Source organism: Haliotis cracherodii, unplaced genomic scaffold (genome assembly GCF_022045235.1).
Source record: "Haliotis cracherodii isolate W230 unplaced genomic scaffold, xgHalCrac1.p SCAF_19, whole genome shotgun sequence".
Taxonomy (NCBI): Eukaryota; Metazoa; Mollusca; class Gastropoda; order Lepetellida; family Haliotidae; genus Haliotis; species Haliotis cracherodii.
Genome location: NW_027266274.1, coordinates 6,937,594 through 6,961,451, shown reverse-complemented (window position 1 = coordinate 6,961,451; position 23,858 = coordinate 6,937,594). Strand labels below are relative to the sequence as shown.

Here is a 23,858-nt window from a genome sequence, read left to right as displayed (position 1 = left end):
CCCATTCCTTCTGATATTAATGTGTTTGAATAAAGATTTAACCTCAGTCAACTTCAGTGTATGCATGACCAGATTGGTTAATATGTGTATCTAAATACTTTTTACCAGGGCTGCAGTCAAACTATTGCCAATCGGACATTTTGTACCTATCTCTTGAGACCAACAGCGGGTACCGGGTAGTAAGTCTGGACTTGTCCCAGCCCTACATTGTATTCAGTTCTTGTATGTGCAATGAACCTGGTGTGACAACAACCTAGTAGAGATACAAGTGTGTCACAATATTAATGCGAGCACTCCACACTCAGTTTTTCATCATTAACATCATGTTTACAATATTTTATCTAAATGTACCATTAAAGAGTTATTTGTAGATCAGGTTGACTCCCTTTAGTCATTAGTAGGGTTTTTATGTCCAAACTGATTTACAGGAAAACGAATGTTATGGAAATGGTCTCAAAAGTTGAATTGAGAAAATGTGCGGCATATTCCTGAATATTAGTGTGTATGTGTGGTATGCAGAGTGACAACTATTCTTGTTAAGTTTGCCTGTATATTGTAATGATGAGCACTGATACGTGTTTACTATTTATTTGATCACTGCATATAATCCCAAGTATTTATGACATTTTTCATGCGAGGATATTATGTTATATGTGTAACTGAGATGTACATTTATGAATCAGTGAGGGGGCACAGGTCTAAGGCCCCGCAATTCGCTGTGCAGAGTTGCGTCCTTTGGGCACGCCAGAAACCTATGATTGTGGGTTTGAATTCCGGTTCACCCCGATTATGTTTCTAGGTTTGTCAGCACCATACCCGTGCTCGTGGGTTTCTCCGAAGTGGTAAATGTCTGAGACCTGCATCACTTTGGGCTTTCCTCCCACATTAAGCTGACACGCTGTGATATAACTGGAATACTGTTAAAAGCGGCGTTAAACCCAACTCACTCACCTATAAATCAGTGCACATTTAAGACCAGGAAAAGTTGAAAATATGTTTCTTGTCATTATACAGAACATTAAAAACAGTGTGCATGATAATTGTTTAACTTTATCTGGTATTTTTTTTCTTTTCTATTGTCTGTTATTTTGACTAGTAAAATTGTCCTTATCGTGTATAGTATAGAATGAAATAAGCTGTGCCACCATGGTTGCGAACAAGTTTGTTTGAATAACTGCTTATGAGCTTATAATGAGAAACATTTGTATTATTTTTCATGGCCTTCATTCTGGAATACCCCTGTGCAAGAATGATAATAGATATGTAGAATAAAGTGGATTTTAACTCACCAGATATGAATGTTGTGTTGTCAAAAGGTTTGTTTGTATTTGTTTGGTGTATAACACCGCACTCGGCAATATTCGAGCTATATGACGGCAGTCTTTAAATAATCGAGTCTGGACCAGACAATCCAGTGATTGACATCATGAGCATTGATCCACACAATTTGGATACGATGACATGGATCAACCAAGTCAGCAAGCCTGATCACCCGATCCCGTTAATCGCTTCTTACGACAAGCATAGTCGCCTTTTACAGCTAGCATGGGTTTCTGAAGACCTATTCTACCCCGGATCTTCACGGGTCTGTCAAAAGACAGTGTGTCAGGACAAACATGATGTATGATGTGTAGAGCTCAACTACTTATGGACCAGTTTACCAGGATTATTTATCTGCTGTACTCAAAGAAGGGATTCAGGGGCAAAATAGATCCTCAATACTCCATGGTTGTCATAACAGCGGACTCACTGAACAACGTATCAGTTGCCAAACCTTTGGAATTGAATGGCTGGAAGGCACAGGAACTTGTTATTGGTCAGTAGGGGGTATATATTTTTATTTACTGAACTAATTCCTGTGCTGGAAGGATCGTGTGCCATTCAAAACAACTTGCCCCTTTGGGTAACTGAACTCGACTTGCCTTAATGACATGAGTTGTTATGAATGGGTCTTGTGCGTGCATCTTTCCGAGGCAAGCGAGTTAACCAACCCTCCTATTGACCAATCAGATTCCATCCCCCATATCACTAGCATTTGCTTCAAATTAAAGTGGTTATTACGAGTTACGTCCCTTCAATGTCCCTCCTACTGACCAATAGGTACCCACACAACTACCCGGACCCTTGGTTTGTCACGTGATATACTGTTAAATGACATCAACAATAAAAGTCTTTCTTACTAGGGCTTGGACGAGTCCAGATTTACTACCCAGGTACCCACACACCTATTACCTGACCCTACCCGGGTACCCCTTGTAGGTCACAGGAGATGTCTCAAAATATCCGATTCGGAACATTTGTAGAATAGCCCTGGCAAAATATATTCAGATACATGTATTAAACAATCTATTTCATTCAACCATAAGAAAAAATCAGAAGGTATGAGTGCATAGTCAGAAAGAAATGCGAACATTAGCGACTTGTAGTGTAACCATAGAGTTCTAGATAATATTTGTCATTAAACAATATATCACGTGACTAACCACGGCTCCGGGTAGTCCTGTGGGTACCCGGGTCCTACTCAGTACCCACCCGACCCGAGTACCCGAGTTAACCGTCCCGGCCCTAATGGTTACACTACAAGTATAGCTAACGTTCACATTTCTTTCTGACAACGCAAACATTCGTTCTGTCTTCAATATGTTCGAGTAAGGATAAAGCGTCTATCAACTTCAGTGTATGCATGATCAGATCGTTTTGTACGTGTATCTAAATAGTTTTTGCCAGGGCTGCGGTAAAACAAATTCCATTCAGACATTTTGTACCCAACTCTTGAGACCTATAGCGGGTATCCGGATAGGGCCGGGTAATAGGGTGTCGGGTACTCAGGTAGTAATTGTGGACTCGTCCCAGCCCTAAACCCTATATTCGTTTTCGAAACATAAAAACTCTGGACCCAACCTCCATGTTGGATAGCGTTGCAAAATCACGGTTCTTTTCGCGTCAGGCGAGATGCCTGTCACATCACATGTATTTCACACTCAGCTACGATACATACATTTCTGAATTCATCATACCATTAACAATCAAGTCTAGGTCACTAATAAAAACGGTCCAAATGAAATCAACCGAAATATTTAAGTGTGAAACCAAACCCTGTGCTCTGAAACCTACCAGTGGGCCTTCTGATTTGAAAATGTAGACTCAGCAAACTTCGAGTTTTACTTAACATTTTCTACTGTTCCGTCGTCAATTTGTTGCATACATTAGATTAATCGAATATGCATGGGTCGATAATCGTTGCAAGAATTGGGGAATTAATAATTAGAGTCTTAGTCTAGATACTTATTTGGAAAAGTCAACAGAAATCGTTCCACGTGACGCCATGATTGACGCAAAAACACGCACACTGACATCTTCCCGAGGCAAGGGAGTTAACTGACTATGAAAGTCCAGTTTACACCCTTGCCGAACTAGGCTGAAATTACTGGTCTCGATCGTAGCGCCACCAGTGGCTATTACCAGTTACGTCCCTTTAAACCTCTCCTATGGACCAATCAGATTCCACCTCTCGTATCACTTGCGTTTGCTTCACACAAAATGGTGGCGCCGAGTCAGGACGATCTGATCGATAATCAAGATCTATACTGTGATAAAACGCGTCTTACATCGCGAAATGCATCAAATCACGTGAGCACCTTTGTTTAAAAACAGGAAAAGATTTGGAAAATATCTGCTGACAACGAGTTGGCGGTGCACATGCTTTGCAAATCCTGCAATCGACCGAAATCTGCACGACAGTTTACGAACCGGATTTCGATTTTGGTGCGCGATTTTGATTGGACTATGGAAAAAAAAAAGACTCGTTAGTCCAGCCAAAATGTAACTCCATAATAGAAGCCTAGTTCGGCAAGGGTGGAAACTGGACTTTAATAGTCAGTTGACTCTCTTGCCTCGGGAAGATGGCACACTGACGACGGTATATTGGCCTGCCTTTCCACGTAGTATCAAGGCGAAAATGGGAACATAAAAACAAACAGAACTTGTTGATTTCAGATTGATTCTGATTACCTAACTTAAATGACTCATTTATGTGATTCAAGCATCACGGTAAAACCTACTCCAAACATTCCGCGTACTGCTATCAGTGAACTCGCGATGTTGTGACGGGGGGTTACCGGAAGTGATGTCATATTAGTATACGTCAACATCAACATCAACATCGTTGTACATATTTGTTACTTTCTTTGAGGTGCGGGTGAACTGGTACACAACGCATTCAGTTCATTAAGTAGTTTACTGTTTCAATCTTGAATCATAATTTGAATATCTCTTCAATATATTTTCACCCCGTAAAATAATACACTGCTGCAAAATGGGTAGATCTACATGTATGTGGTACTGTTACAAATATAATCTAATATGCCAAAGAATTTATGAAACTCTTAATAATAAGCTGTTCGTTTGAACATAGAAATTGACATTCATCGTGTTATTCTTCCTATATAAGATGCTTTGTGAATGATGCTTTTGGAGAATTGTGAAACATTCATTGTGGCATATTTATATAGATAGGTTGAATAAAACATGCACTTCTTTTCCTAAATTAAAGTAAATGTATTATACCTGAAGGAAATTCGTCACGTTATATTTTTATTACTGTCTAACTCATGTCTGCACAGCTATTTTTTTCCATTTTATCGTTTAATTGGCGGAACATTGACAGCTAAAGATTGCATCAGGTGCGCGTTTGAAACATTCAATAAATTGTCAGAGTCAGAGGTTGGCCTAGAAACCAGCGACCGCAATTCTCGCAAAGCGTTGATTTTTCAAAACTATGCGTCTGAACATTACTCGGCAACCAGGATTCCATCGGTAATGTCGTGAATTACAAGCATTTTGTCAGAGATCTCGCGAGACCCGAGTTGTATGCAACTCGCCGCCGTGTGAATGCCGAGTTGTATACAACTTCAGTTCGTACAACTAATTGCATACAACAAATTGTATACAACTAGTTGTACCGTGTGAATGCCCCTTAACCAGAAAGCATTCGCCACCATTCGCATGTTTCCGTAACCAACAACAAGGCCCCGTCTCGAAGGCCGCCATGCGTCGAAACGGCGCAAGCCAATCAGAAGGCGCGTCAGGATATGGGTACTTCGATCAATTTCGTGTAGATGGATTATAAATATAAAATTTAGGGTTGTTTTATATATTGTAAACGGATATACTTCGTATAATTAAATATTTGGGTGATTATTTGGTTTCTAAGCTACCCCCACACAAATACCTCTGTGTGATGTCAGATCTTAAATGTGAACGAGCTTTGAATATCAAAACTTGTTTGTTGTTAAACTAAGCAATATTCCGCCTATATGACGGCTGCTCGTATTTAATCGAGACATCATCAGGTGAACCAGTAAATAACATTGTAAGCAACGATCCACGCGGTCGAGGTACGATGGCACGGGTCAACCAAGTTACAAACAAGTGTGACCAACCCAGCCATTAAGCCACCTCGTATGACAAGCATTGCGCTACTTGGGAATCCTCACGGGGTTTGAATATCATCATAGTCTCACTATGTTGCTGGTATGTGTTCAGAAATACTTCAATACATCTCTTAGACATGGTGGATATGGCATTCCTTCATAATTTTATTGTAATTAATTCAAATAAAATGTGTGTACTATTTGTGAACGCCGTCCATGATATGCATGGACAGATTCAATCATGAAATAAATTCACCCGTGAAGATCCAGGGTAGAATAGGTCTTCAGCAACCCATGCTTGTCGTAAAAGGCGACTATGCTTGTCGTAAAAGGCGACTAACGGGATCAGGAGGTCAGGCTCGCTGGTTGATGGATGTCATCGTATCCCAATTGCGTGGATCGATGCTCATGATGTCAATCACTGGATTGTGTGGTCCAGACTCGATTATTTACAGACCGCCTTCATATAGATGGAATGTTGCTGAGTGCAGCGTTAAACAACAAACTACTACCTCCACTACTACTACTACCACCACCACACTACTGATACTGATACTACTACTACTACTACTACTACTACTACTACTACTACTACTACTACTACTACACACAATTGATACTTCTACTACTGTTACGACTACTACTACTACTGCTACTACTACTACCACTACTGTTGCTACTACTACTACCACTACTGTTGCTGCTGCTGCTGCTGCTGCTGCTACTACTACTACTACTACTACTACTACTACTACTACTGCTATTACTGCTACTACTACTACTGCTACGACTACTACTACTGCTGCTGCTACTGCTACCACTTATGCTACTACTACTACCACTGCAACTAATACTGTTGCTGTTGTTGCTTCTATTACCGGTACCGCGACTATTACTATTGTTGCTACTACTACTACTACTACTACTACTACTACTACTACTACTACTACTACTAGTAGTTTGAATATCAACATAGTCTCACTATGTTGTTGATAAGTGTTTAGAAATACTTCAATACATCTCTTAGACATGGTGGATATGGCATTCCTTCATAATTTTATTGTAATTAATTCAAATAAAATGTGTGTACTATTTGTGAACGCTGCCCATGATATGCATGGACAGATTCAATCATGAAATAAATTCACCCGTGAAGATCCAGGGTAGAATAGGTCTTCAGCAATCCATGCTTGTTGTAAAAGGCGACTAGCGGGATCAGGAGGTCAGGCTCGCTGGTTGATGAATGTCATCGTATCCCAATTGCGTGGATCGATGCTCGTGATGTCAATCACTGGATTGTGTGGTCCAGACTCGATTATTTACAGACAACCTTCATATAGATGGAATGTTGCTGAGTGCGGCGTTAAACAACAAATATACAAACAAACAAACATGAAATAAATTAGGTTTAAAAATGTCGTTTCAAGCATTGAAAGGGCAATGTCAAATTGACTACCTTAACTGAATATGTCCGAGAAATTCATCGCTGAAAATACTTAAAACACCTTCGTCTTGTCAGTTTTCCTCAACTAATTTTAATATCTCATTTAAAAAAAATAAATTTACAAATAAAAGATGAACAGCTGAGAATGAATGAGTTGAATGGTTTGCCCAATATACTTTTGTACAAAAGATTGTACGAGTATTTATATCAGAGAGGTCAATACTTTTACAACAGGAATAAGCGAGTGCTGCTATACCGCCAACCATCAATTTTACTATACGATGTGGTAAGAATAAGAGTTATCGTTCTTGTTTGAAGTAGTTGGGGTGGCATTCCATTCGTGACCAACTCGTGTTATTCCGGGACAAGCCGAATAGCGTCTTCGTGCAGGTCACGGAAAGGGGCGAGTGGTGACGATTGGTGGGGTGGGGGACGAATCTTCATTCGGCTTGTCCCGGAATAACACGAGTTGGTCACGAATGGAATGAACAGAAAGTAGGATTTACTTGTTACGTGGGCAGGCCAGAGACATTCCATCTGCTCGTTCTTCACGTTTTACCAGGTAAACAATGCAAATAGAGCTGATTTTTGCACAAACAACCTTCATTTACTCATTTTTCTGTTTAGTAAATACAGACACAAATAGATATACGCCTTTGCTATAACCATACTACAACACTACTACTACTGCTACTACTACTACTACTACTACTACTACTGCTACTACTACTACTACTGTTGCTACTACTACTACTACTACCACTACTACAACAATACTGCTACTGCTACTACTACTACTACTACTACTACTACTACTACTACGACTACAACACTACTGCTGCTGCTACTACTACTACTACTACTAGTAGTAGTTTAAATATCAACGTAGTCTCACTATGTTGTTGATATGTGTTTAGAAATACTTCAATACATCTCTTAGACATGGTGGATATGGCATTCCTTCATAATTTTATTGTAATTAATTCAAATAAAATGTGTGTACTATTTGTGAATGCTGTCCATGATATGCATGGACAGATTCAATCATGAAATAAATTCACCCGTGAAGATCCAGGGTAGAATAGGTCTTCAGCAACCCATTCTTGTCCTAAAAGGCGACTAAGCTTGTCGTAAAAGGCGACTAACGGGATGAGGAGGTCAGGCTCGCTGGTTGATGGATGTCATCGTATCCCAATTGCGTGGATCGATGCTCATGATGTCAATCACTGGATTGTGTGGTCCAGACTCGATTATTTACAGACCGCCTTCATATACATAAACAAACATGAAATAAATTAGGTTTAAAAATGTCGTTTCAAGCATTGAAAGGGCAATGTCAAATTGACTACCTTAACTGAATATGTCAGAGAAATCCATTGCTGAAAATACTTAAAACACCTTCGTCTTGTCAGTTTTCCTCAACTAATTTTAATATCTCATTTAAAAAATAATAATTTACAAATAAAAGATGAACAGCTGAGAATGAATGAGTTGAATGGTTTGCCCAATATACTTTTGTACAAAAGATTATACGAGTATTTATATCAGAGAGGTCAATACTTTTACAACAGGAATAAGCGAGTGCTGCTATACCGCCAACCATCAATTTTACTATACGATGTGGTAAGAATAAGAGTTATCGTTCATGTTTGAAGTAGTTGGGTGGCATTCCATTCGTGACCAACTCGTGTTATTCCGGGACAAGCCGAATAGCGTCTTCTTGCAGGTCACGGAAAGGGGCGAGTGGTGACGATTTGTGGGGCGGGGGACGAATCTTCATTCGGCTTGTCCCGGAATAACACGAGTTGGTCACGAATGGAATGAACAGAAAGTAGGATTTACTTGTTACGTGGGCAGGCCAGAGACATTCCATCTGCTCGTTCTTCACGTTTTACCAGGTAAACAATGCAAATAGAGCTGATTTTTGCACAAACAACCTTCATTTACTCTCTTTCTGTTTAGTAAATATAGACACAAATAGATATACGCCTTTGCTATAACCATACTACAACACTACTACTACTACTACTACTACTACTACTACTACTACTACTACTACTACAACTGTTACTACTACTACTACTACTACTACTACTATTACTACAACAATACTGCTACTACTACTACTACTACAACACTACTGCTGCTACTACTACTACTGCTACTACTACTACTACTACTATTACCACTACTACAACACTACTGCTACTGTTACTACTACTACCGCTACTATTACCACCACTACTACTACTACTACCACCACCACACTACTGCTACTGCTACTACTACTACTACTACTGCACACAATTGATATTTCTACTACTGTTACGACTACTACTACTACTACTACTGCTACTACTACTGCCACTACTGTTGCTACTACTACTACTACTACTACTACTACTACTGCTACTACTACTACTACTACTGCTACTACTGCTACGACTACTACTACTGCTGCTGCTGCTGCTACTGCTACCACTACTGCTTCTACTACTGCTACTACTACTACCACTGCAACTAATACTGTTGCTGTTGTTGCTACTATTACTTGTACTGCTACTACAACTGCTGCTGCTACTACTACTACTACTACTGCTACAACTACTACTACTGCAACTACCACTGCCACTAACACTAATACTGTTGCTGCTTCTATTACCGGTACCACGACTATTACTATTGTTGCTACTACTACTACTACTACTACTACTACTACTACTACTACAACTAGTAGTAGTAGTAGTAGTAGTAGTAGTTGAATATCAATGTAGTCTCACTATGCTGTTGATATGTGTTTAGAAATACTTCAATACATCTCTTAGACATGGTGGATATGGTATTCCTTCATATTTTTATTGTAATTAATTCAAATAAAATGTGTGTACTATTTGTGAACGCTGCCCATGATATGCATGGACAGATTCAATCATGAAATAAATTCACCCGTGAAGATCCAGGGTAGAATAGGTCTTCAGCAACCCATGCTTGTCGTAAAAGGCGACAATGCTTGTCGTAAAAGGCGACTAACGGGATGAGGAGGTCAGGCTCGCTGGTTGATGGATGTCATCGTATCCCAATTGCGTGGATCAATGCTCATGATGTCAATCACTGGATTGTGTGGTCCAGACTCGATTATTTACAGACAACCTTCATATAGATGGAATGTTGCTGAGTGCGGCGTTAAACAACAAATATACAAACAAACAAACATGAAATAAATTAGGTTTAAAAATGTCGTTTCAAGCATTGAAAGGGCAATGTCAAATTGGCTACCTCAAACGAATATGTCAGAGAAATTCATCGCTGAAAATACTTAAAACACCTTCGTCTTGTCAGTTTTCCTCAACTAATTTTAATATCTCATTTAAAAAATAATAATTTACAAATAAAAGATGAACAGCTGAGAATGAATGAGTTGAATGGTTTGCCAAATATACTTTTGTACAAAAGATTATACGAGTATTTATATCAGAGAGGTCAATACTTTTACAACAGGAATAAGCGAGTGCTGCTATACCGCCAACCATCAATTTTACTATACGATGTGGTAAGAATAAGAGTTATCGTTCTTGTTTGAAGTAGTTGGGGTGGCATTCCATTCCATTCGTGACCAACTCGTGTTATTCCGGGACAAGCCGAATAGCGTCTTCGTGCAGGTCACGGAAAGGGGCGAGTGGTGACGATTGGTGGGGTGGGGGACGAATCTTCATTCGGCTTGTCCCGGAATAACACGAGTTGGTCACGAATGGAATGAACAGAAAGTAGGATTTACTTGTTACGTGGGCAGGCCAGAGACATTCCATCTGCTCGTTCTTCACGTTTTACCAGGTAAACAATACAAATAGAGCTGATTTTTGCACAAACAACCTTCATTTACTCACTTTTCTGTTTAGTAAATACAGACACAAATAGATATACGCCTTTGCTATAACCATACTACAACACTACTACTACTACTACTACTACTACTGCTACTACTACTACTACTACTACTACTACTACTACTACTACTACTACTGCTACTACTACTACTACTGTTGCTACTACTGCTACTACTACCACTACTACAACAATACTACTGCTACTACTACTACTACTACTACAACACTACTGCTGCTACTACTGCTACTACTACTGCTACTACTGCTACTACTACTACTACTACTATTACCACTACTACAACACTACTGCTACTACTACTACTACTACTACCGCTACTATTACCACCACTACTACTACTACTACTACTACCACCACCACACTACTGATACTGCTACTACTACTACTACTACTACTGCACACAATTGATATTTCTACTACTGTTACGACTACTACTACTACTACTGCTACCACTACTACCACTACTGTTGCTACTACTACTACTACCACTACTACTACTACCACTTCTGTTGCTGCTACTGCTACTACTACTACCACTACTGCTATTTCTACTGCTATTACTGCTACTATTACTACTCCTACGACTACTACTACTGCTGCTGCTGCTGCTACCACTACTGATACTACTACTGCCACTGCAACTAATACTGTTGCTGTTGTTGCTACTATTACTAGTACTGCTACTACAACTGCTGCTTCTGCTACTACTACTACTACTACTACAACACTACTGCTGCTGCTGCTGCTACTACTACTACTACTACTACTACTACTACTACTACTACTACTACTACTACTACTACTACTATTAGTAGTTTAAATATCAACGTAGTCTCACTATGTTGTTGATATGTGTTTAGAAATACGTCAATACATCTCTTAGACATGGTGGATATGGCATTCCTTCATAATTTTATTGTAATTAATTCAAATAAAATGTGTGTACTATTTGTGAATGCTGTCCATGATATGCATGGACAGATTCAATCATGAAATAAATTCACCCGTGAAGATCCAGGGTAGAATAGGTCTTCAGCAACCCATTCTTGTCCTAAAAGGCGACTATGCTTGTCGCAAAAGGCGACTAACGGGATGAGGAGGTCAGGCTCGCTGGTTGATGGATGTCATCGTATCCCAATTGCGTGGATCGATGCTCATGATGTCAATCACTGGATTGTGTGGTCCAGACTCGATTATTTACAGACCGCCTTCATATATATAAACAAACATGAAATAAATTAGGTTTAAAAATGTCGTTTCAAGCATTGAAAGGGCAATGTCAAATTGACTACCTTAACTGAATATGTCAGAGAAATCCATTGCTGAAAATACTTAAACCACCTTCGTCTTGTCAGTTTTCCTCAACTAATTTTAATATCTCATTTAAAAAATAATAATTTACAAATAAAAGATGAACAGCTGAGAATGAATGAGTTGAATGGTTTGCCCAATATACTTTTGTACAAAAGATTATACGAGTATTTATATCAGAGAGGTCAATACTTTTACAACAGGAATAAGCGAGTGCTGCTATACCGCCAACCATCAATTTTACTATACGATGTGGTAAGAATAAGAGTTATCGTTCTTGTTTGAAGTAGTTGGGGTGGCATTCCATTCGTGACCAACTCGTGTTATTCCGGGACAAGCCGAATAGCGTCTTCTTGCAGGTCACGGAAAGGGGCGAGTGGTGACGATTGGTAGGGTGGGGGACGAATCTTCATTCGGCTTGTCCCGGAATAACACGAGTTGGTCACGAATGGAATGAACAGAAAGTAGGATTTACTTGTTACGTGGGCAGGCCAGAGGCATTCCATCTGCTCGTTCTTCACGTTTTACCAGGTAAACAATACAAATAGAGCTGACTTTTGCACAAACTACCGTCATTTACTCATTTTTCTGTTTAGTAAATACAGACACAAATAGATATACGCCTTTGCTATAACCATACTACAACACTACTACTACTACTACTACTACTACTACTACCACCACCACCACCACCACCACCACCACCACCACTACTACTACTACTGCTACTACTACTACTACTACTACTACTACTGCTACGACTACTACTACTGCTGCTGCTGCTACTGCTACCACTACTGCTTCTACTACTGCTACTACTACTACCACTGCAACTAATACTGTTGCTGTTGTTGCTACTATTACTTGTACTGCTACTACAACTGCTGCTGCTACTACTACTACTACTACTGCTACAACTACTACTACTGCAACTACCACTGCCACTAACACTAATACTGTTGCTGTTGTTGCTTCTATTACCGGTACCACGACTATTACTATTGTTGCTACTACTACTACTACTACTACTACTACAACTAGTAGTAGTAGTAGTAGTAGTAGTAGTAGTTGAATATCAATGTAGTCTCACTATGTTGTTCATATGTGTTTAGAAATACTTCAATACATCCCTTAGACATGGTGGATATGGCATTCCTTCATGATTTTATTGTAATTAATTCAGATAAAATGTGTGTACTATTTGTGAACGCTGCCCATGATATGCATGGACGGATTCAATCATGAAATAAATTCACCCGTGAAGATCCAGGGTAGAATAGGTCTTCAGCAACCCATTCTTGTCCTAAAAGGCGACTATGCTTGTCGTAAAAGGCGACTAACGGGATGAGGAGGTCAGGCTCGCTGGTTGATGGATGTCATCGTATCCCAATTGCGTGGATCAATGCTCATGATGTCAATCACTGGATTGTGTGGTCCAGACTCGATTATTTACAGACCGCCTTCATATAGATGGAATGTTGCTGAGTGCGGCGTTAAACAACAAATATACAAACAAACAAACATGAAATAAATTAGGTTTAAAAATGTCGTTTCAAGCATTGAAAGGGCAATGTCAAATTGACTACCTCAACCGAATATGTCAGAGAAATTCATCGTTGAAAATACTTAAAACACCTTCATCTTGTCAGTTTTCCTCAACTAATTTTAATATCTCATTTAAAAAATAAAAATTTACAAATAAAAGATTAACAGCTGAGAATGAATGAGTTGAATGGTTTGCCAAATAATATTTTTGTACAAAAGATTATACGAGTATTTATATCAGAGAGGTCAATACTTTTACAACAGGAATAATCGAGTGCTGCTATACCGCCAACCATCAATTTTACTATACGATGTGGTAAGAATAAGAGTTATCGTTCTTGTTTGAAGTAGTTGGGTGGCATTACATTCGTGACCAACTCGTGTTATTCCGGGACAAGCCGAATAGCGTCTTCGTGCAGGTCACGGAAAGGGGCGAGTGGTGACGATTTGTGGGGCGGGGGACGAATCTTCATTCGGCTTGTCCCGGAATAACACGAGTTGGTCACGAATGGAATGAACAGAAAGTAGGATTTACTTGTTATGTGGGCAGGCCAGAGGCATTCCATCTGCTCGTTCTTCACGTTTTACCAGGTAAACAATGCAAATAGAGCTGATTTTTGCACAAACAACCTTCATTTACTCTCTTTTCTGTTTAGTAAATACAGACACCACTAGATATACGCCTTTGCTATAACCATACTACAACACTACTACTACTACTACTACTACAACTGTTACTACTACTACTACTACTACTACTACTACTACTACTACTACTACCACAACACTACTACTACTACTACTACTACTACTGCTACTACTACTACTACTACTGCTACTACTACTACTATTACCACTACTGCTACTACTACTACTACTACTACTACTACTGCTACTACTACTACTACTATTACCACTACTGCTACTACTACTACTACTACTAGTACTAGTACTACTACTACTACTACTTCTACTACACTACTGCTCCTGCTACTACTACTACTACTACTGCTACTACTACTACTGCTACTATTACCACTACTACAACACTACTGCTACTACTACTACTACTACTACTACTACCGCTACTATTACCACCACTACTACTACTACCACCACCACACTACTGATACTGCTACTACTACTACTACTGCACACAATTGATACTTCTACTACTGTTACGACTACTACTACTACTGCTACTACTATTACTACTACCACTACTGTTGCTGCTACTACTACTACTACTACTACCACTACTACTACTACCACTACTGTTGCGGCTGCTACTACTACTACTGCACACAATTGATACTTCTACTACTGTTACGACTACTACTACTACTGCTGCTACTACTACTACTACTACTACTACTACTACCACTACTACTACCACTACTGCTACTACTACTACTAATATTACTACCACTACTGTTTCTATTACTAGTTCCAGGATAAGCTACATTCGTAGGACAACATCAAGCAAGCCATCAGGAGATCACTGAATGGACCTGCTGCCAGAGTGTTATTTAGGTTAGGCCCACATGTTGATGGAATCTCTATTTTAACCAAGATGGACAGCGTCTTTGGCGATGTGGATGCGACGGAGGCACTCTTAGCCAAGTTCTATTCTGCCAAACAGACCAGTAGCTACCTGGGCCGTGCGTCTGGATGATCTCTTGGGACAGGCCATAGATGCAGGAGAAGTGGAATCTCACAAGTAAGACCGGATGCTTAGATCCTTGCTTAGATCCCAGGACTTCTGCCTGAATTAAAGGACATTTCCGGCCACAAGTACGACCAGAGCCTCACCTTCAGCGATCTTCTAATCAGCCTCAGAAGAATCGAACAGGAATTAAAGACACGTGAAGGGCCCCTGTCTACTACTCTTACTTCCACTGTTACTAAGAAGAATCCTATTCCTGGTATGGCGGCTGTTTCCAAGGAAAACAAGGAATTGGCAGAGGTCAAGCTAGGGGATGATCAGAAAACTTTCAGGTAAAATGGCTGAGAAGAAGTACGACAACCCTCTCAAGCACAGACACAACCCTCAGTTGAATTCGAGGTGCATGGTATCCACCTTTTCGGGCAGTCCATGAGATGCCATGGCAACCTCAGAGTCCTCGAGCTCGGTTTTCATCCCCTGCTTCTATTCAGGCTCGGAACAATGCACGGGGACAGCAAGCCTTTCACCCAGGGACAGTTCGGCCAAGGCAGGGATGGACAACTGATGCCTATGGACAGCCTACTCCCATCTGCTACCGCTGTGGACAACCTGGACACGTCAGCTTCATGTGTACAGTTAGGATGTACCACAGCTGGAACCCGTTAAACTGAGGAGGATCCATAATGTGGGACAAGTTATGGATTTCAGTGTACAGGGTCCCAAAGATGATGATATAACTGGCCTGGAGGGTACTGCATCAGAAGTGGAAGTTGCCGGTAAACACTAAAGCCGTACTCGATACCGGAGCAACAGTATCAACCATGAGCGAGTCCTTCCATTGAGATCCCCTGTTCCACCTCCCTAAACAGCCACTTAAAGGTATCCTGCATGTAGAGTGTGCTGAAGGTAAGCCACTACCATATCGCGGATATGTAGAGACACCACTTAGGTAACCGGTATGTCACCAGCTGACCAGCAAGGTTTATTTCTTGTTGTTCCTGACAGTGACTATAACGAGAACGCACCTGTTCTTATTGGCACAAACATTTTGTATGTGCTTATGGTCATGGGAACATATTTTTACAGCGTGCTAATCTATTTAGCCTGTGGTACCTTGCCTTCAGATGTCTTGTACTTAGGGAGAAGGAGTTAGTCAAGCTCCAGAATAGGTCAGCTGTAGTGAAGAGCGCTGAGTTCAGGTGATTTATCATCCCACCTAATAGTGAAGTAAAGATTCATGCATATATGGATAAACCTCTTGATTATCACTCCACCTGTGCTGCACTGCAGGCTACTAAGACTTCCACAATACCAGACGACCTAGACATTGCCCGAAGTCTAGTCTACTACAACAGTGAACAGAAGATGGGAGTTGATGTATATACCAGACGACCTAGACATTTCCCCAAGTGTAGTCTCCTACAACAGTAAACAGAAGATGGGAGTTGATGTATATACCAGACGACCTAGACATTGCCCCAAGTCTAGTCTCCTACCACAGTAAACAGAAGATGGGAGTTGATGTATATACCAGATGACCTAGACATTGCCCCAAGTCTTGTCTCCTACAACAGTAAACAGAAGATGGGAGTTGATGTTTATACCAGACGACCTAGATATTGCCCCAAGTCTAGTCTCCTACAACAGTAAACAGAAGATGGGAGTTGATGTTTATACCAGACGACCTAGACATTGCCCCAAGTCTTGTCTCCTACAACAGTAAACAGAAGATGGGAGTTGATGTTTACATCTGTAATGTCACCACCAGGACCGTTTCTATACCACCCAATGCAATACTTTGTCAAGTACAGCCAGCGGCCATTGAAGACATACCCCAGACACGTGCCACTAGTGATGGACCAGTGATTGAGAAGATGGACTTTGAAGAAGCGGCTGTGACTCCTGATGAACTGGCCAGAGGCAAAGATGTTATCAGACAGCACTTGGACATCTTCTCAACTGGGGATACAGATGTTGGTTACACTGACAGGATGGTACATAGGATGAAGCTGACTGATGAGTGCCATACCGCATTCATACAGTTATAGGTTTTGAAAATATTTAAATAATAATTTAGTTTAGTAAAGTGTATACTGACCATGCAGGATTTAAGTAGATAACATATTGTATAGATGTATTACAATACAGTTTAGACTGACTCAAAACTTGACTACTTGCTACTACTACTACTACTACTACTACTACTACTACTACTACTACTACTGCTACTGCTGCTACTACTACTACTACTACTACTACTACTACTACTACTACCACCACCACCACCACCACCACCACCACCACCACCACCACCACCACCACCACCACTACTACTACTACTACTACTACTACTACTACTACCACCACCACCACCACTACTACTACTACTACTACTACTACCACCCTTGCCACTATTGCTGCTGTTGCTACTATTACTAGTACTACTGCTATTGATACTAATTGATCTCCCAAGGCATGGTTTGTTTGTTTGTTTGTTTCAGAGATGCATGCATCGAACAAACTAAATGAGCAGTTGAAGGATGGAAACTGACGACAACGTGCCACAAGATGGCGCTGTGGCTAGGCGTTCCACAGATACTGTAGCTTCCACAGAGGGAAGTCAGCAGGGGCCACAATCCATTTCAACAACCACCCACAACTACATAGGTGACTCTGCCTTAGTCTTCCTTTTTGAGGATACCAAAATGGGGTTGGGGGTGGGTTGGGGTGAGGTCATCTAGGCACCATAATTCACTGTGTAGAGTATCATCCCATGGTTGTTGGAGAACCCTACGATTGTGGGTTCCACAATTTTACAGAATCAGAACTGTATTTTGGGTTTCCCCAAACTGGTAATCATCTAAGACTTGCATCATTTCCTTCATTTAGCTGACATCCGTAACTCACTCACTCACTCCTAACTTCATTCCCTCTTCACTCCAGATTGTACAGTGTCACATTATGACGTGTCCAACTCTCCTGGCATTGCAGTCGGGGATAGCAAACACCAAGGCTGTATATCTCAAGGTAGGAATTGTCAGGGGTAGATTTATCAACAAATTTGTATATAGCCAGCAGGGCTTGCTCCTTTCAAAAGTTACTGGTCCTTTTCCAAATTACCTGTCCTACAACTAAATGATGGAGGCCGTAAAGCAGCCGAACCTGAGTTCACAGAGCGACTGAGTTTCCCAGGAGGACTCCGAAAGTTTTGGAACTCTTCACCCCTAAACCATCTTTTCCTGCACTCTCAGATGTAAACTCCACTTCGATTTGCCTCATTTCATGGCGAATTGTGAGCAAATGTGAGTGCTGTTGTTGTACACGTCATTACAGAATGGTCGTCGGTTGTGTCATTCTACCAAGATGATCTGGATATATCTCTTTTTGTCTTTCCCCCTAAATATTTTCTCATCAACATTACATGAGTCACGAGAATGGATGAAATATTGACTAGCCAGACGTGCCATCTAATGTACATGTCAGCAAGCCTGGGTAATTTTAACTGGCCAACGGGCCAGTAGTAAAATCGACCCCTGTAAGTAATGAAACAACCTTTTGTGTTTAAATGACCTGCTGTACTACTGGCTTTTTGACCCTGGTTGTTTGTTGTTTGGAGTTATAGAATATATCTCTAGTACATAGATTTACATAACTTATGTTGTTTAGAATTATGCTTGCAAACACTGAATTACAATTTTTATCTTTGAAAGAGAATAACAAAATCTAATGTTCATATAGCCATTATGTTTGTTCTCATTGTTTCCAGGGTGTCTGAGTGTCAGGATCAACCAGCTCAGTGATATGTTTGTGGAAACCCATGCTCTTGACAAAGCACAAGAACTTCTGAAAAGACACAACCACGTGGCCATTTGTGGAGCCCCTGGAGACGGGAAAACTAGTGCAGCTCTCAGGATCTGTGAAGCATATATGAAGAAAAAATATCAAGTATTATTTGTTGAAAGTATTGAAGAGTTTGACAGTGATGTTGTCATTGAACGAAAATGTGACATGCTGGTTGTGTTTGACGATGTGTTTGGTTCTGTTACATTTCCAAGCAGCTTGGAGAAGATACACAGAGTATTCAATGCCTTGGTTGATGTTTTACTGCGCTTTGCAAGAGACAAGGAACTGACAGCCAAAGAAAAACAAACCAAGAAAAAACATGACAAAAGTATGAAGAAGGAAGATGAGAAGCAATGTGAAGATGAAAAGACACCAGTCTGTAACTACAAGCTTCGCTTTATATTCACATCCAGAAGCTACAACTGGAATGAAGGATGTGCAAGACTACATCAGTTCAAAGTAAATCTGTTTAAGCCGGAAGCCATTGTTGATATGATCAAGACCTGTTTAACCAGTGACGAAAAGAAGCGTATCATGGCATTGTTCAGAAGCCAAATGTGCGATATCTCAAGTAAGGACATGAAAACCATTACTGAGTTAAAAGACAGCATGTTTGGATATCCGTTGACGTGTAAGCTGTACTTCACCAACCCAGTGTTCCAGATGCACAGTCTTGTGGACTTCTTCCTGATACCATTGACCTACCTGAGATGTGACCTTGACACCATTGTTCGTGAAGGCAGCTGTAGATCGGCATCTCTGGTTCTCCTCGTCCTGTGTGGAGGGAAGTTGGACCTTATTTCCTTGATGATGGGGACAGACGAGAAGGTCAGAGATCTGCTCCGCGTTGTAAAGGAGAAGGTAGCATCATGCACTGATGCAGACATCAGCAGAGAGATCAGCAACTTTACCGGCACCTACTGCATAGTGGAAGATCATCTAGCCTCCTTCTCACATCCATCAATCCACGATGCAGCATCTTGTGCACTGGGCAATCTCAACATTGTGTTATTAGTAAAGCATTGTTCTCTGCAGTTTTTATACGAAAGAGTTCGACTGAGCAAGACTGATTCTCTGCACACAACCCAAACTGATGATGTTACAAACATGATCCAGATCACTTCCCGTCTTTACCCATTACTGATCAGAAGGCTGGTGCAGGGTATCCGGGAAGGATGCTTTAGATGGACAGTAGGCCACCCTGTATTCAGAAACGATCAATTAGCATCCTCGCTGATGATGGAACTGGCCAATGACTTGCCTCATATAGTTCACCAAAAGGACAAGACATCTGGTGAATGTTTTCTATATTGGCTTTCCCTGTCAAATAATGATTTGTTGTTGAAAAGGTCACTCATACTAATAAGTAAGAATGGAAATCTTTTACATGAAAGTGTGATAGACCTGAATGACAGCGCCATAGGTTGCGTGAAGGCTGGCATTGTGAGGAACCTGCAACACATTGTTGTGGTGCTGAAGAAGCATGGGGAATTTGATGTAGACAGAAGGATGCAGACAAACAAAACACAGCTCATCATTGCTGCAGAGGCTGGACACTTGGATGTGTTCAACTTTCTATTGCAAGAAGGAGCAAATGTTTCAATGAGGGACTGGGAAGGAAAGAACTGCCTTCATCATGCATGTCAATCTGGAAACAAAGATATTGTCGAAGTTGTTGTTGAGAAGTTTCCAGATATGACTGATGATCCTGATGGACTGGGAAACACATCTGCAATGTTGTGTGTGATGTCAGGACACGTAGAGATCCTCAAGGTCCTGGTGTCACACGGTGCTGATCTGAAAGGGCGAGGTTATAGGTATTTACATATGGCATGTGCAAGAGGTCATATATCAATCGTTAGATATTTGTTGTCTTATGAAGATATCGACATTAATGAAAGAACATTATGTGAACAGACACCAGTCATGTTGGCAGCTGAAGCCAGACACTCTGATGTTTATCACCTTCTTGTGTCAGAGGGAGCTGATCTCTCACTTACTGATGACAGGGGCAGAGACTGTCTGATGTTGGCATGTGAGGGAGGTAACATGTCTATAGTTAAGCACCTCCTGTACTTGAAAACATTCAACATCAACAGGAGAATAGGGTTGGGGAGAACACCAGTCATGTTGGCAGCTGCAGCCGGACTCTCTGATGTTTATCACCTTCTTGTGTCAGAGGGAGCTGAACTCTCACTTACTGACAGAATGTACAGAGACTGTCTGATGTTGGCATGTGAGGGAGGTAACATGTCTATAGTTAGGCACCTCCTGTCTATGAAAACATTCAACATCAACAGGGAAGATTGGTTGAACCATACACCAGTCATGATTGCAGCTAAAGCCAGACACTATGATGTTTATGACCTTCTTGTGTCAGAGGGAGCTGATCTCTCACTTACTGATGAAAGGGGCAGAGACTGTCTGATATTTGCATGTGAGGGAGGTAACATGTCTATAGTTAAGCACCTCCTGTCCTTGAAAACATTCAACATAAACAGGAGAGATAGGTTTGGGAGAACACCAGTCATGATGGCAGCTAAAGCCAGACACTCTGATGTTTATCACCTTCTTGTGTCAGAGGGAGCTGATCTGTCATTTACTGATGACTGGGGCAGCGACTGTCTGATATTTGCATGTGAGGGAGGTAACATGTCTATAGTTAAGCACCTCCTGTCTATTAAAACATTCAACATCAATAGGAGAGATTGGTTCAAGTGTACACCAGTCATGATGGCAGCTGAAGCCAGACACTATGATGTTTATCACCTTCTTGTGTCAGAGGGAGCCGATCTCTCACTTACTGATGACAGGGACAGAGACTGTCTGATGTATGCATGTGAGGGAGGTAACATGTCTATAGTTAAGCACCTCCTGTCTATGAAAACATCCATCATCAACAGGAGAGATAGGTTGGGGAGTACACCAGTCATGATTGCAGCTAAAGCCAGACACTCTGATGTTTATCACCTTCTTGTGTCAGAGGGAGCTGATCTGTCATTTACTGGTGACAGGGGCAGAGACTGTCTGATGTATGCATGTGAGGGAGGTAACATGTCTATAGTTAAGCACCTCCTGTCTATGAAAACATTCAACATCAACAGGAGAGATTGGTTCAACTGTACACCAGTCATGATGGCAGCTAAAGCCAGACACTATGATGTTTATCACCTTCTTGTGTCAGAGGGAGCCGATCTCTCACTTACTGATGACAGGGACAGAGACTGTCTGATGTTGGCATGTGAGGAAGGTAACATGTCTATAGTTAAGCACCTACTATCTTTGAAAACATTAAACATCAACAGGAGAGATAGGTTGGGGAGTACACCAGTCATGATGGCAGCTGAAGCCGGACACTCTGATGTTTATCACCTTCTTGTGTCAGAGGGAGCTGATCTCTCACTTACTGATGACAGCGACAGAGACTGTCTGATATTTGCATGTGAGGGAGGTGACATGTCTATAGTTAAGCACCTCCTGTCCTTGAAAACATTCAACATCAACAGGAGAGATAGTTCGGGGAGAACACCAGTCATGATTGCAGCTGATGCCAAACACTCTGATGTTCATAATCTACTTGCGTCAGAGGGAGCTGATCTATCAGGTGTTCACAGGTAATGGAGATCACATACCAGTATAAAAGAACCTCTAACCATTGAAAATGTTTGACATAAAGATGGGGAATTGAGAATGAAACGTCAGGTATGGTTGCAGAAAACCTCCTGATCTGTATGTACTCTAGACTTTAACCTTATATCTTTTAACTTATCCTGCATTACTATTTAATGCAATACCTGCTTACATTTGACAGAAGCGAAGCTGTGTGTGGTCCAGCTGAAGAGAAAAAGTTGTTCCAACTAACCTGATGCAGGACCAAAGCGCAGTACCCTGGTGGTCCCGGAAGCGAGGATGCCAAACAACTTCATATTACTGAATGTCACAGGACAGACATGTTGCTTCAGTAAGCTTTGTTGTTCCAATCCACCATTTTGACTTTCTTTACGTGTCTTTATGTCTTCTAGTGTGGCTTGGTATTTTTACATGCTAAATTCATTTAGGCTCAAAATACCTTTTAAGTGTTTTACACTTTCTTATTATACTATTTTATCTAAATTACACTTTGTGTTTATTCCATTAACTAGGATAATCTCGGATCATACTGTCTTCAGGTTCAATTTATGATTGCTCATGGTATCAGTTGCCTTGGTAAAAAATCTTTAACACATCCTCACCCACGTTGCCTTAATTATGCGCATATTTGTACTATTGATTTGATGTGTGATTTTTGTACGCCCTTTCAAGCTTTCACATGTATCAGGAGGTCTCATGTCTTGCTCAGCAGGCCCAGTGGCATTCCAGGAGACTGTCAGAAGGTGATCTGTTCTCAATATCTTGTATGGCCACGATTAGAGTCTAGAACTGACTGGCATCGTCTTCCCATGGAAACAATCAGATCCCGAATTGTGGCCTGGGGAATGTTCACATGCAAATGAGAACCCAACGTGTTTATAGCCCAACAAGTGATGTTGCATGTGCATGTGCATGTGCATGTCATGCTGCTGTGTTTCGGCGATTGTGTTTGTTGTTTGTCGCCAGTCTGCAATATTCCAGCTGTATCATGGTGGCTTTATGGGGAAATCTGTCTCCACGCAGATCGTAGACATCTACCGTTTCCATGAATCCCATGATTATGAGTGTGGCGCTGTCAAATTAA

The 23,858-nt window shown here is 40.9% G+C and overlaps 1 protein-coding gene across 1 annotated transcript; it reads left to right on the top strand.

Annotated features, from left to right (window-relative positions):
• The first annotated feature begins 14,163 nt into the window (after positions 1–14,163).
• On the top strand, positions 14,164–22,762 carry LOC139467066 (serine/threonine-protein phosphatase 6 regulatory ankyrin repeat subunit B-like). The gene is made up of 4 exons (XM_071248784.1): positions 14,164–14,226; positions 17,803–17,968; positions 18,245–18,328; positions 19,068–22,762. The coding sequence occupies exons 2-4, from the start codon at positions 17,842–17,844 to the stop codon at positions 22,760–22,762; spliced, it is 3,906 nt and encodes a 1,301-aa protein (XP_071104885.1). The 5' UTR covers positions 14,164–14,226; positions 17,803–17,841.
• Positions 22,763–23,858: the final 1,096 nt, after the last annotated feature.